The sequence below is a fragment of the Chiloscyllium punctatum genome, chromosome 36, assembly GCF_047496795.1.
Source record: "Chiloscyllium punctatum isolate Juve2018m chromosome 36, sChiPun1.3, whole genome shotgun sequence".
NCBI lineage: Eukaryota > Metazoa > Chordata > Chondrichthyes > Orectolobiformes > Hemiscylliidae > Chiloscyllium > Chiloscyllium punctatum.
In genome coordinates this window covers 18,772,911-18,788,230 of record NC_092774.1, presented here as the reverse complement: position 1 = coordinate 18,788,230, position 15,320 = coordinate 18,772,911, and the positions used below count along the sequence as shown (strand labels likewise).

General features: G+C 46.4%; 1 protein-coding gene across 1 annotated transcript in view; it reads right to left on the bottom strand.

Annotated features, from left to right (window-relative positions):
• Nucleotides 1–15,320, bottom strand: part of LOC140460024 (uncharacterized) — a 144,616-nt gene that overhangs the window by 56,500 nt on the left and 72,796 nt on the right. Inside the window, exon 8 of the mRNA XM_072554430.1 lies at nt 14,799–14,847. Coding sequence (XP_072410531.1) covers nt 14,799–14,847 — 49 coding nt within the window. The remainder of the gene's footprint in view (nt 1–14,798; nt 14,848–15,320) is intronic.

Genomic DNA, 15,320 nt, shown 5'->3' with positions numbered 1-15,320 from the left:
GGAATTACAGACTGGAATCTAATCGAGGGGTTCAGGGTGGTTTATATACAGAATAACAGATACCCCGGGAGTGAGTTACAGATTGGAATCTAATCGATGGGTTCAGGGTGGTTTATATACAGAATAACAGATACCCCAGGAGTGAGTTACAGACTGGAATATAATCGAGGGGTTCAGGGTGGTTTATATACAGAATAACAGATACCCCGGAAGTGAGTTACAGACTGGAATCGAATCGAGGGGTTCGGGGTGGTTTGTATACAGAATAACAGATACCCCGGGAGTGAGTTACAGACTGGAATCGAATCGAGGGGTTTGGGGTGGTTTATATACAGAATAACAGATACCCCGGGAGTGAGTTACAGACTGGAATCTAATCGAGGGGTTCGGGGCGGTTTATATACAAAATAACAGATACCCGGGAGGGAGTTACAGACTGGAATCTAATCGAGGGGTTCGGGGCGGTTTATATACAAAATAACAGATACCCGGGAGGGAGTTACAGACTGGAATCTAATCGATGGGTTCAGGGTGGTTTATATACAGAATAACAGATATCCCGGGAGTGAGTTACAGACTGGAATGTAATCGAGGGGTTCGTGGTGGTTTACATACAGAATAACAGATACTCCGGGAGGGAGTTACACACTGGAATCTAATCGAGGGATTCGGGGTGGGGTTTAAATACAGAATAACAGATACCCGAGAGGGAGTGACAGACTGGAATCTAATCGGGGGGTTCGGGGTGGTTTATATACAGAACAACAGATACCCGGGAGGGAGTTACAGACTGGAATCTAATCGAGGGGTTCGGGGTGGTTTATACACAGAATAACAGATACCCGGGAGGGAGTTACAGACTGGAATCTAATCGAGGGGTTCAGGGTGGTTTATATACAGAATAACAGATACCCCGGGAGGGAGTTACAGACTGGAATCTAATCGATGGGTTCAGGGTGGTTTATACACAGAATAACAGATACCGAGGAGGGAGTTACAGACTGGAAACTAATCGAGGGGTTCAGGGTGGTTTATATACAGAATAACAGATACCCCGGGAGTGAGTTATTGACTGGAATCTAATCGAGGGGTTTGGGGTGGTTTATATACAGAATAACAGATACCTGGGAGGGAGTAACAGACTGGAATCTAATCGAGGGGTTCGGGGTGGTTTATATACAGAATAACAGATACCCCGGGAGGGAGTTACAGACTGGAATCTAATCGAGGGGTTCAGGGTGGTTTATATACAGAATAACAGATACCCCAGGAGGGAGTTACAGACTGGAATCTAATCGAGGGGTTCGGGGTGGTTTATGTACAGAATAACAGATACCCCGGGAGGGAGTTACAGACTGGAATCTAATCGAGGGGTTCGGGTGGTTTATATACAGAATAACAGATACCCCGGGAGGGAGTTACAGACTGGAATCTAATCGAGGGGTTCGGGTGGTTTATATACAGAATAACAGATACCTGGGAGGGAGTTACAGACTGGAATCTAATCGAGGGGTTCAGGGTGGTTTATATACAGAAAACAGATACCCCGGGAGTGAGTTACAGACTGGAATCTAATCGAGGGGTTTGGGTGGTTTATATACAGAATAACAGATACCCCGGGAGTGAGTTACAGACTGGAATCTAATCGAGGGGTTCGGGTGATTTATATACAGAATAACAGATACTCCGGGAGTGAGTTACAGACTGGAATCTAATCGAGGGGCTCGGGTGGTTTATATACAGAATAACAGATACCCCGGGAGGGAGTTACAGACTGGAATCTAATCGGGGGGTTCGGGGTGGTTTATATACAGAATAACAGATACCCGCGAGGGAGTTACAGACTGGAATCTAATCGAGGGGTTCGGGGTGGTTTATATACAGAATAACAGATACCCCGGGAGTGAGTTACAGACTAGAATCTAATCGAGGGGTTCAGGGTGTTTTATATCCAGAATAACAGATACCCCGGGAGGGAGTTACAGACTGGAATCTAATCGAGGGGTTCGGGGTGGTTTATATACAGAATAACAGATACCCCGGGAGGGAATTACAGACTGGAATCCAATCGAGGGGTTCAGGGTGGTTTATATACAGAATAACAGATACCCCGGGAAGGAGTTACAGACTGGAATCTAATCGAGGGGTTCGGGGTGGTTTATATACAGAATAACAGATACCCCGGGAGGGAATTACAGACTGGAATCTAATCGAGGGGTTCAGGGTGGTTTATATACAGAATAACAGATAACCCGGGAGTGAGTTACAGACTGGAATCTAATCGATGGGTTCAGGGTGGTTTATATACAGAATAAGAGACACCCCGGGAGTGAGTTACAGACTGGAATATAATCGAGGGGTTCAGGGTGGTTTATATACACAATAACAGATACCCCGGGAGTGAGTTACAGACTGGAATCGAATCGAGGGGTTCAGGGTGGTTTATATACAGAATAAGAGATACCCCGGGAGTGAGTTACAGACTGGAATATAATCGAGGGGTTCAGGGTGGTTCATATACACAATAACAGATACCCCTGGAGGGAGTTACAGACTGGAATCTAATCGAGGGGTTCAGGGTGGTTTATATAAAGAATAACAGATGCCCGGGAGGGAGTTACAGACTGGAATCTAATCGATGGGTTCAGGGTGGTTTATACACAGAATAACAGATACCTAGGAGGGAGTTACAGACTGGAATCTAATCGAGGGGTTCAGGGTGGTTTATATACAGAATAACAGATACCTGGGAGGGAGTAACAGACTGGAATCTAATCGAGGGGTTCGGGGTGGTTTATATACAGAATAACAGATACCCCGGGAGGGAGTTACAGACTGGAATCTAATCGAGGGGTTCAGGGTGGTTTATATACAGAATAACAGATACCCCGGGAGGAAGTTACAGACTGGAATCTAATCGAGGGGTTCGGGGTGGTTTATATACAGAAAAACAGATACCCGGGAGGGAGTTACAGACTGGAATCTAATCGCGGGGTTCGGGGTGGTTTATATAGAGAATAACAAATACCCGGGAGGGAGTTACAGACTGGAATCTAATCGAGGGGTTCGGGGCGGTTTATATACAAAATAACAGATACCCGGGAGGGAGTTACAGACTGGAATCTAATCGAGGGGTTCGGGTGGTTTCTATACAGAATAACAGATACCCCGGGAGTGAGTTACAGACTGGAATGTAATCGAGGGGTTCGTGGTGGTTTACATACAGAATAACAGATATCCGGGAGTGAGTTACAGACTGGAATCTAATCGAGGGGTTCGGGGTGGTTTATATACAGAATAACAGATACCCCGGGAGTGAGTGACAGACTGGAATCTAATCGAGGGGTTCGGGTGGTTTATATACAGAATAACAGATACCTGGGAGGGAGTTACAGACTGGAATCTAATCGAGGGGTTCAGGGTGGTTTATATACAGAAAACAGATACCCCGGGAGTGAGTTACAGACTGGAATCTAATCGAGGGGTTTGGGTGGTTTATATACAGAATAACAGATACCCCGGGAGGGAGTTACAGACTGGAATCTAATCGAGGGGTTCGGGTGGTTTATATACAGAATAACAGATACCCCGGGAGGGAATGACAGACTGGAATCTAATCGAGGGGTTCAGGGTGGTTTATATACAGAATAACAGATACCCCGGGAGGGAGTTACAGACTGGAATCTAATCGAGGGGTTCGGGGTGGTTTATATACAGAATAACAGATACCCCGGGAGGGAATTACAGACTGGAATCTAATCGAGAGGTTCAGGGTGGTTTATATACAGAATAACAGATACCCCGGGAGTGAGTTACAGACTGCAATCTAATCGATGGGTTCAGGGTGGTTTATATACAGAATAACAGATACCCCAGGAGTGAGTAACAGACTGGAATATAATCGAGGGGTTCAGGGTGGTTTATATACAGAATAACAGATACCCCGGGAGTGAGTTACAGACTGGAATCGAATCGAGGGGTTCGGGGAGGTTTGTATACAGAATAACAGATACCCCGGGAGTGAGTTACAGACTGGAATCTAATCGAGGGGTTCGGGGCGGTTTATATACAAAATAACAGATACCCCGGGAGTGAGTTACAGACTGGAATCTAATCGAGGGGTTCGGGGCGGTTTATATACAAAATAACAGATACCCGGGAGGGAGTTACAGACTGGAATCTAATCGAGGGGTTCGGGGCGGTTTATATACAAAATAACAGATACCCGGGAGGGAGTTACAGACTGGAATCTAATCGATGGGTTCAGGGTGGTTTATATACAGAATAACAGATACCCCGGGAGTGAGTTACAGACTGGAATCTAATCGAGGGGTTCGTGGTGGTTTATATACAGAATAACAGATACTCCGGGAGGGAGTTACACACTGGAATCTAATCGAGGGATTCGGGGTGGGGTTTAAATACAGAATAACAGATACCCGAGAGGGAGTTACAGACTGGAATATAATCGGGGGGTTCGGGGTGGTTTATATACAGAACAACAGATACCCGGGAGGGAGTTACAGACTGGAATCTAATCGAGGGGTTCGGGGTGGTTTGTATACAGAATAACAGATACCCGGGAGGGAGTTACAGACTGGAATCTAATCGAGGGGTTCGGGGTGGTTTATACACAGAATAACAGATACCCAGGAGGGAGTTACAGACTGGAATCTAATCGAGGGGTTCAGAGTGGTTTATATACAGAATAACAGATACCCCTGGAGGGAGTTACAGACTGGAATCTAATCGATGGGTTCAGGGTGGTTTATACACAGAATAACAGATACCGAGGAGGGAGTTACAGACTGGAATCTAATCGAGGGGTTCAGGGTGGTTTAAATACAGAATAACAGATACCCCGGGAGTGAGTTACAGACTGGAATCTAATCGAGGGGTTTGGGGTGGTTTATATACAGAATAACAGATACCTGGGAGGGAGTAACAGACTGGAATCTAATCGAGGGGTTCAGGGTGGTTTATATACAGAATAACAGATACCCCTGGAGGGAGTTACAGACTGGAATCTAATTGATGGGTTCAGGGTGGTTTATACACAGAATAACAGATACCGAGGAGGGAGTTACAGACTGGAATCTAATCGAGGGGTTCAGGGTGGTTTATATACAGAATAACAGATACCCCGGGAGTGAGTTACAGACTGGAATCTAATCGAGGGGTTTGGGGTGGTTTATATACAGAATAACAGATACCTGGGAGGGAGTAACAGACTGGAATCTAATCGAGGGGTTCGGGCTGGTTTATATACAGAATAACAGATACCCCGGGAGTGAGTTACAGACTGGAATCTAATCGAGGGGTTCAGGGTGGTTTATATACAGAATAACAGATACCCTGGGAGGGAGTTACAGACTGGAATCTAATCGAGGGGTTCGGGGTGGTTTATATACAGAAAAACAGATACCCGGGAGGGAGTTACAGACTGGAATCTAATCGAGGGGTTCGGGGCGGTTTATATACAAAATAACAGATACCCGGGAGGGAGTTACAGACTGGAATCTAATCGATGGGTTCGGGGCGGTTTATATACAAAATAACAGATGCCCGGGAGGGAGTTACAGACTGGAATCTAATCGAGGGGTTCGGGTGGTTTCTATACAGAATAACAGATACCCCGGGAGTGAGTTACAGACTGGAATGTAATCGAGGGGTTCGTGGTGGTTTATATACAGAATAACAGATATCCGGGAGTGAGTTACAGACTGGAATCTAATCGAGGGGTTCGGGTGGTTTATATACAGAATAACAGATACCCCGGGAGTGAGTGACAGACTGGAATCTAATCGAGGGATTCGGGTGGTTTATATACAGAATAACAGATACCTGGGAGGGAGTTACAGACTGGAATCTAATCGAGGGGTTCAGGGTGGTTTATATACAGAAAAGAGATACCCCGGGAGTGAGTTACAGACTGGAATCTAATCGAGGGGTTCGGGTGGTTTATATACAGAATAACCGATACCCCGGGAGTGAGTTACAGACTGGAATCTAATCGAGGGGTTCAGGGTGGTTTATATACAGAAAAGAGATACCCCGGGAGTCAGTTACAGACTGGAATCTAATCGAGGTGTTCGGGTGGTTTATATACAGAATAACAGATACCCCGGGAGTGAGTTACAGACTGGAATCTAATCGAGGGGTTCGGGTGGTTTATATACAGAATAACAGACACCCCGGGAGTGAGTTACAGACTGGAATCTAATCGAGGGGTTCGGGTGGTTTATATACAGAATAACAAATACCCCGGGAGTGAGTTACAGACTGGAATCTAATCGGGGGGTTCGGGGTGGTTTATATACAGAATAACAGATACCCGGGAGGGAGTTACAGACTGGAATCTAATCGAGGGGTTCGGGGTGGTTTATATACCGAATAACAGATACCCGGGAGGGAGTTACAGACTGGAATCTAATCGAGGGGTTCAGGGTGGTTTATATCCAGAATAACGGATACCCAGGAGTGAGTTACAGACTGGAATCTAATCGAGGGCTTCGGGGTGGTTTATACACAGAATAACAGATACCCCGGGAGTGAGTTACAGACTGGAATCTAATCGAGGGGTTCGGGGTGGTTTATATACAGAATAACAGATACCCCCGGGAGGGAGTTACAGACTGGAATCTAATCGAGGGGTTCAGGGTGGTTTATATACAGAATAACTGATACCCGGGAGTGAGTTACAGACTGGAATCTAATCAAAGGTTTCGGGGTGGTTTATATACAGAATAACAGATACCCCCCGGGAGGGAGTTTCAGACTGGAATCTAATTGAGGGATTCAGGGTGGTTTATATACAGAATAACAGATACCCGGGAGTGAGTTACAGACTGGAATCTAATCGAGGGGTTCGGGGTGGTTTATATACAGAATAACAGATACTCCGGGAGGAGAGTTACAGACTGGAATCTAATCGAGGGGTTCGGGGTGGTTTATATACAGAATAACAGATACCCGGGAGGGAGTTACAGACTGGAATCTAATTGAGGGGTTCAGGGTAGTTTATATACAGAATAACAGATACCCAGGAGGGAGTTACAGACTGGAATCTAATCGAGGGGTTCAGGGTAGTTTATATACAGAATAACAGATACCCCTGGAGGGAGTTACAGACTGGAATCTAATCGAGGGGTTCAGGGTAGTTTATATACAGAATAACAGATACCCCGGGAGGGAGTTACAGACTGGAATCTAATCGAGGGGTTCGGGGTGGTTTATATACAGAATAACAGATACCCCGGGAGGGAATTACAGACTGGAATCTAATCGAGGGGTTCAGGGTGGTTTATATACAGAATAACAGATACCCCGGGAGGGAGTTACAGACTGGAATCTAATCGAGGGGTTCGGGGTGGTTTATATACAGAATAACAGATACCCCGGGAGGGAATTACAGACTGGAATCTAATCGAGGGGTTCAGGGTGGTTTATATACAGAATAACAGATACCCCGGGAGTGAGTTACAGATTGGAATCTAATCGATGGGTTCAGGGTGGTTTATATACAGAATAACAGATACCCCAGGAGTGAGTTACAGACTGGAATATAATCGAGGGGTTCAGGGTGGTTTATATACAGAATAACAGATACCCCGGGAGTGAGTTACAGACTGGAATCGAATCGAGGGGTTCGGGGTGGTTTGTATACAGAATAACAGATACCCCGGGAGTGAGTTACAGACTGGAATCGAATCGAGGGGTTTGGGGTGGTTTATATACAGAATAACAGATACCCCGGGAGTGAGTTACAGACTGGAATCTAATCGAGGGGTTCGGGGCGGTTTATATACAAAATAACAGATACCCGGGAGGGAGTTACAGACTGGAATCTAATCGAGGGGTTCGGGGCGGTTTATATACAAAATAACAGATACCCGGGAGGGAGTTACAGACTGGAATCTAAAGGATGGGTTCAGGGTGGTTTATATACAGAATAACAGATACCCCGGGAGTGAGTTACAGACTGGAATGTAATCGAGGGGTTCGTGGTGGTTTATATACAGAATAACAGATACTCCGGGAGGGAGTTACACACTGGAATCTAATCGAGGGATTCGGGGTGGGGTTTAAATACAGAATAACAGATACCCGAGAGGGAGTGACAGACTGGAATCTAATCGGGGGGTTCGGGGTGGTTTATATACAGAACAACAGATACCCGGGAGGGAGTTACAGACTGGAATCTAATCGAGGGGTTCGGGGTGGTTTATACACAGAATAACAGATACCCGGGAGGGAGTTACAGACTGGAATCTAATCGAGGGGTTCAGGGTGGTTTATATACAGAATAACAGATACCCCGGGAGGGAGTTACAGACTGGAATCTAATCGATGGGTTCAGGGTGGTTTATACACAGAATAACAGATACCGAGGAGGGAGTTACAGACAGGAAACTAATCGAGGGGTTCAGGGTGGTTTATATACAGAATAACAGATACCCCGGGAGTGAGTTACAGACTGGAATCAAATCGAGGGGTTTGGGGTGGTTTATATACAGAATAACAGATACCTGGGAGGGAGTAACAGACTGGAATCTAATCGAGGGGTTCGGGATGGTTTATATACAGAATAACAGATACCCCGGGAGGGAGTTACAGACTGGAATCTAATCGAGGGGTTCAGGGTGGTTTATATACAGAATAACAGATACCCCGGGAGGGAGTTACAGACTGGAATCTAATCGAGGGGTTCGGGGTGGTTTATGTACAGAATAACAGATACCCCGGGAGGGAGTTACAGACTGGAATCTAATCGAGGGGTTCGGGTGGTTTATATACAGAATAACAGATACCCCGGGAGTGAGTTACAGACTGGAATCTAATCGAGGGGTTCGGGTGGTTTATATACAGAATAACAGATACCTGGGAGGGAGTTACAGACTGGAATCTAATCGAGGGGTTCAGGGTGGTTTATATACAGAAAACAGATACCCCGGGAGTGAGTTACAGACTGGAATCTAATCGAGGGGTTTGGGTGGTTTATATACAGAATAACAGATACCCCGGGAGTGAGTTACAGACTGGAATCTAATCGAGGGGTTCGGGTGATTTATATACAGAATAACAGATACTCCGGGAGTGAGTTACAGACTGGAATCTAATCGAGGGGCTCGGGTGGTTTATATACAGAATAACAGATACCCCGGGAGTGAGTTACAGACTGGAATCTAATCGGGGGGTTCGGGGTGGTTTATATACAGAATAACAGATACCCGCGAGGGAGTTACAGACTGGAATCTAATCGAGGGGTCCGGGGTGGTTTATATACAGAATAACAGATACCCCGGGAGTGAGTTACAGACTAGAATCTAATCGAGGGGTTCAGGGTGTTTTATATCCAGAATAACAGATACCCCGGGAGGGAGTTACAGACTGGAATCTAATCGAGGGGTTCGGGGTGGTTTATATACAGAATAACAGATACCCCGGGAGGGAATTACAGACTGGAATCCAATCGAGGGGTTCAGGGTGGTTTATATACAGAATAACAGATACCCCGGGAAGGAGTTACAGACTGGAATCTAATCGAGGGGTTCGGGGTGGTTTATATACAGAATAACAGATACCCCGGGAGGGAATTACAGACTGGAATCTAATCGAGGGGTTCAGGGTGGTTTATATACAGAATAACAGATAACCCGGGAGTGAGTTACAGACTGGAATCTAATCGATGGGTTCAGGGTGGTTTATATACAGAATAAGAGATACCCCGGGAGTGAGTTACAGACTGGAATATAATCGAGGGGTTCAGGGTGGTTTATATACACAATAACAGATACCCCGGGAGTGAGTTACAGACTGGAATCGAATCGAGGGGTTCGGGGTGGTTTATATACAGAATAACAGATACCCCGGGAGTGAGTTACAGACTGGAATCGAATCGAGGGGTTCGGGGTGGTTTATACACAGAATAACAGATACCCCTGGAGGGAGTTACAGACTGGAATCTAATCGATGGGTTCAGGGTGGTTTATACACAGAATAACAGATACCTAGGAGGGAGTTACAGACTGGAATCTAATTGAGGGGTTCAGGGTGGTTTATATACAGAATAACAGATACCCCGGGAGGAAGTTACAGACTGGAATCTAATCGAGGGGTTCGGGGTGGTTTATATACAGAAAAACAGATACCCGGGAGGGAGTTACAGACTGGAATCTAATCGCGGGGTTCGGGGTGGTTTATATAGAGAATAACAAATACCCGGGAGGGAGTTACAGACTGGAATCTAATCGAGGGGTTCGGGGCGGTTTATATACAAAATAACAGATACCCGGGAGGGAGTTACAGACTGGAATCTAATCGAGGGGTTCGGGTGGTTTCTATACAGAATAACAGATACCCCGGGAGTGAGTTACAGACTGGAATGTAATCGAGGGGTTCGTGGTGGTTTATATACAGAATAACAGATATCCGGGAGTGAGTTACAGACTGGAATCTAATCGAGGGGTTCAGGGTGGTTTATATACAGAATAACAGATACCCCGGGAGGGAGTTACAGACTGGAATCTAATCGAGGGGTTCGGGTGGTTTATATACAGAATAACAGATACCCCGGGAGTGAGTGACAGACTGGAATCTAATCGAGGGGTTCGGGTGGTCTATATACAGAATAACAGATACCTGGGAGGGAGTTACAGACTGGAATCTAATCGAGGGGTTCAGGGTGGTTTATATACAGAAAACAGATACCCCGGGAGTGAGTTACAGACTGGAATCTAATCGAGGGGTTTGGGTGGTTTATATACAGAATAACAGATACCCCGGGAGGGAGTTACAGACTGGAATCTAATCGAGGGGTTCGGGTGGTTTATATACAGAATAACAGATACCCCGGGAGGGAATTACAGACTGGAATCTAATCGAGGGGTTCAGGGTGGTTTATATACAGAATAACAGATACCCCGGGAGGGAGTTACAGACTGGAATCTAATCGAGGGGTTCGGGGTGGTTTATATACAGAATAACAGATACCCCGGGAGGGAATTACAGACTGGAATCTAATCGAGGGGTTCAGGGTGGTTTATATACAGAATAACAGATACCCCGGGAGTGAGTTACAGACTGCAATCTAATCGATGGGTTCAGGGTGGTTTATATACAGAATAACAGATACCCCAGGAGTGAGTAACAGACTGGAATATAATCGAGGGGTTCAGGGTGGTTTATATACAGAATAACAGATACCCGCGAGGGAGTTACAGACTGGAATCGAATCGAGGGGTTCGGGGTGGTTTGTATACAGAATAACAGATACCCCGGGAGTGAGTTACAGACTGGAATCGAATCGAGGGGTTTGGGGTGGTTTATATACAGAATAACAGATACCCCGGGAGTGAGTTACAGACTGGAATCTAATCGAGGGGTTCGGGGCGGTTTATATACAAAATAACAGATACCCGGGAGGGAGTTACAGACTGGAATCTAATCGAGGGGTTCGGGGCGGTTTATATACAAAATAACAGATACCCGGGAGGGAGTTACAGACTGGAATCTAATCGATGGGTTCAGGGTGGTTTATATACAGAATAACAGATACCCCGGGAGTGAGTTACAGACTGGAATGTAATCGAGGGGTTCGTGGTGGTTTATATACAGAATAACAGATACTCCGGGAGGGAGTTACACACTGGAATCTAATCGAGGGATTCGGGGTGGGGTTTAAATACAGAATAACAGATACCCAAGAGGGAGTTACAGACTGGAATATAATCGGGGGGTTCGGGGTGGTTTATATACAGAACAACAGATACCCGGGAGGGAGTTACAGACTGGAATCTAATCGAGGGGTTCGGCGTGGTTTGTATACAGAATAACAGATACCCGGGAGGGAGTTACAGACTGGAATCTAATCGAGGGGTTCGGGGTGGTTTATACACAGAATAACAGATACCCAGGAGGGAGTTACAGACTGGAATCTAATCGAGGGGTTCAGGGTGGTTTATATACAGAATAACAGATACCCCTGGAGGGAGTTACAGACTGGAATCTAATCGATGGGTTCAGGGTGGTTTATACACAGAATAACAGATACCGAGGAGGGTTACAGACTGGAATCTAATCGAGGGGTTCAGGGTGGTTTAAATACAGAATAACAGATACCCCGGGAGTGAGTTACAGACTGGAATCTAATCGAGGGGTTTGGGGTCGTTTATATACAGAATAACAGATACCTGGGAGGGAGTAACAGACTGGAATCTAATCGAGGGGTTCAGGGTGGTTTATATACAGAATAACAGATACCCCTGGAGGGAGTTACAGACTGGAATCTAATCGATGGGTTCAGGGTGGTTTATACACAGAATAACAGATACCGAGGAGGGAGTTACAGACTGGAATCTAATCGAGGGGTTCAGGGTGGTTTATATACAGAATAACAGATACCCCGGGAGTGAGTTACAGACTGGAATCTAATCGAGGGGTTTGGGGTGGTTTATATACAGAATAACAGATACCTGGGAGGGAGTAACAGACTGGAATCTAATCGAGGGGTTCGGGCTGGTTTATATACAGAATAACAGATACCCCGGGAGTGAGTTACAGACTGGAATCTAATCGAGGGGTTCAGGGTGGTTTATATACAGAATAACAGATACCCCGGGAGGGAGTTACAGACTGGAATCTAATCGAGGGGTTCGGGGTGGTTTATATACAGAAAAACAGATACCCGGGAGGGAGTTACAGACTGGAATCTAATCGAGGGGTTCGGGGCGGTTTATATACAAAATAACAGATACCCGGGAGGGAGTTACAGACTGGAATCTAATCGATGGGTTCGGGGCGGTTTATATACAAAATAACAGATACCCGGGAGGGAGTTACAGACTGGAATCTAATCGAGGGGTTCGGGTGGTTTCTATACAGAATAACAGATACCCCGGGAGTGAGTTACAGACTGGAATGTAATCGAGGGGTTCGTGGTGGTTTATATACAGAATAACAGATATCCGGGAGTGAGTTACAGACTGGAATCTAATCGAGGGGTTCGGGTGGTTTATATACAGAATAACAGATACCCCGGGAGTGAGTGACAGACTGGAATCTAATCGAGGGATTCGGGTGGTTTATATACAGAATAACAGATACCTGGGAGGGAGTTACAGACTGGAATCTAATCGAGGGGTTCAGGGTGGTTTATATACAGAAAAGAGATACCCCGGGAGTGAGTTACAGACTGGAATCTAATCGAGGGGTTCGGGTGGTTTATATACAGAATAACCGATACCCCGGGAGTGAGTTACAGACTGGAATCTAATCGAGGGGTTCAGGGTGGTTTATATACAGAAAAGAGATACCCCGGGAGTGAGTTACAGACTGGAATCTAATCGAGGGGTTCGGGTGGTTTATATACAGAATAACCGATACCCCGGGAGTGAGTTACAGACTGGAATCTAATCGAGGTGTTCGGGTGGTTTATATACAGAATAACAGATACCCCGGGAGTGAGTTACAGACTGGAATCTAATCGAGGGGTTCGGGTGGTTTATATACAGAATAACAGACACCCCGGGAGTGAGTTACAGACTGGAATCTAATCGAGGGGTTCGGGTGGTTTATATACAGAATAACAAATACCCCGGGAGTGAGTTACAGACTGGAATCTAATCGGGGGGTTCGGGGTGGTTTATATACAGAATAACAGATACCCGGGAGGGAGTTACAGACTGGAATCTAATCGAGGGGTTCGGGGTGGTTTATACACCGAATAACAGATACCCGGGAGGGAGTTACAGACTAGAATCTAATCGAGGGGTTCAGGGTGGTTTATATCCAGAATAACGGATACCCAGGAGTGAGTTACAGACTGGAATCTAATCGAGGGCTTCGGGGTGGTTTATACACAGAATAACAGATACCCCGGGAGTGAGTTACAGACTGGAATCTAATCGAGGGGTTCGGGGTGGTTTATATACAGAATAACAGATACCCCCGGGAGGGAGTTACAGACTGGAATCTAATCGAGGGGTTCAGGGTGGTTTATATACAGAATAACTGATACCCGGGAGTGAGTTACAGACTGGAATCTAATCAAAGGTTTCGGGGTGGTTTATATACAGAATAACAGATACCCCCCGGGAGGGAGTTTCAGACTGGAATCTAATTGAGGGATTCAGGGTGGTTTATATACAGAATAACAGATACCCGGGAGTGAGTTACAGACTGGAATCTAATCGAGGGGTTCGGGGTGGTTTATATACAGAATAACAGATACTCCGGGAGGAGAGTTACAGACTGGAATCTAATCGAGGGGTTCGGGGTGGTTTATATACAGAATAACAGATACCCGGGAGGGAGTTACAGACTGGAATCTAATTGAGGGGTTCGGGGTGGTTTATATACAGAATAACAGATACCCCGGGAGGGAGTTACAGCCTGGAATCTAATCGAGGGGTTCGGGGTGGTTTATATACAGAATACCAGATACCCCGGGAGGGAGTTACAGCCTGGAATCTAATCGGGGGGGGGGGGGAGACTGGTGTTCGGGGTGGTGTCCTCTGTGGTGCCTGTTCTTTAATTTCCTTGTCATGGGGTGTCTGAAATCTGTGGAATGATACTCCCCAGGAAGGTGCCTGAACACAAGAGGTTGCTGATCAAAAGGTGTGTGCACCCCCACCGTCTGGACTTGGAGGTATAAGGCAGCCCAGTCGGTGCAGCCTTATTCCAGAGAGTGGAGCTGACCCATATGTGGACAGTAAGGACGAATCAGGGAAGGAACCAAAAACACAGAGAGACACAACTCTGCGGGCCCGTCTGCCCCGCCTGGAGAGAGTCAGACCTACTTGGAAAATCAGTGCCATCCGCTCCGGACGGTGCCTCAGCTGTGGTGAACTAGGAGAACGAACTGAATGTTAAAGTCAGCACAGGGCAGGTATCGATCAGTATTTACAGACAACAGCACTGACCGAACGAGGCAGATGGGACACTAACGGCCCTCTGGGTGGGATTCCCCCTCCCTGTTCCTGTGTGTGTGATTCCCTCTCCCTATCCCTGTGGGTGATTCCCTCTCCCAGTCCCTGTGTGTGTGATTCCCGCTCCCTGTCCCTGTGTGTGATTCCCTCTCCCTATCCCTGTGTGTGTGATTCCCTCTCCCTATCCCAGTGTGTGTGATTCCATCTCCCTATCCCTGTGGGTTTGATTCCCTCTCCCTGTTCCTGTGTGTGTGATTCCCTCTCCCTATCCCTGTGGGTGATTCCCTCTCCCAGTCCCTGTGTGTGTGATTCCCGCTCCCTGTCCCTGTGTGTGATTCCCTCTCCCTATCCCTGTGTGTGTGATTCCCTCTCCCTAACCTTGTGGGTGTGATT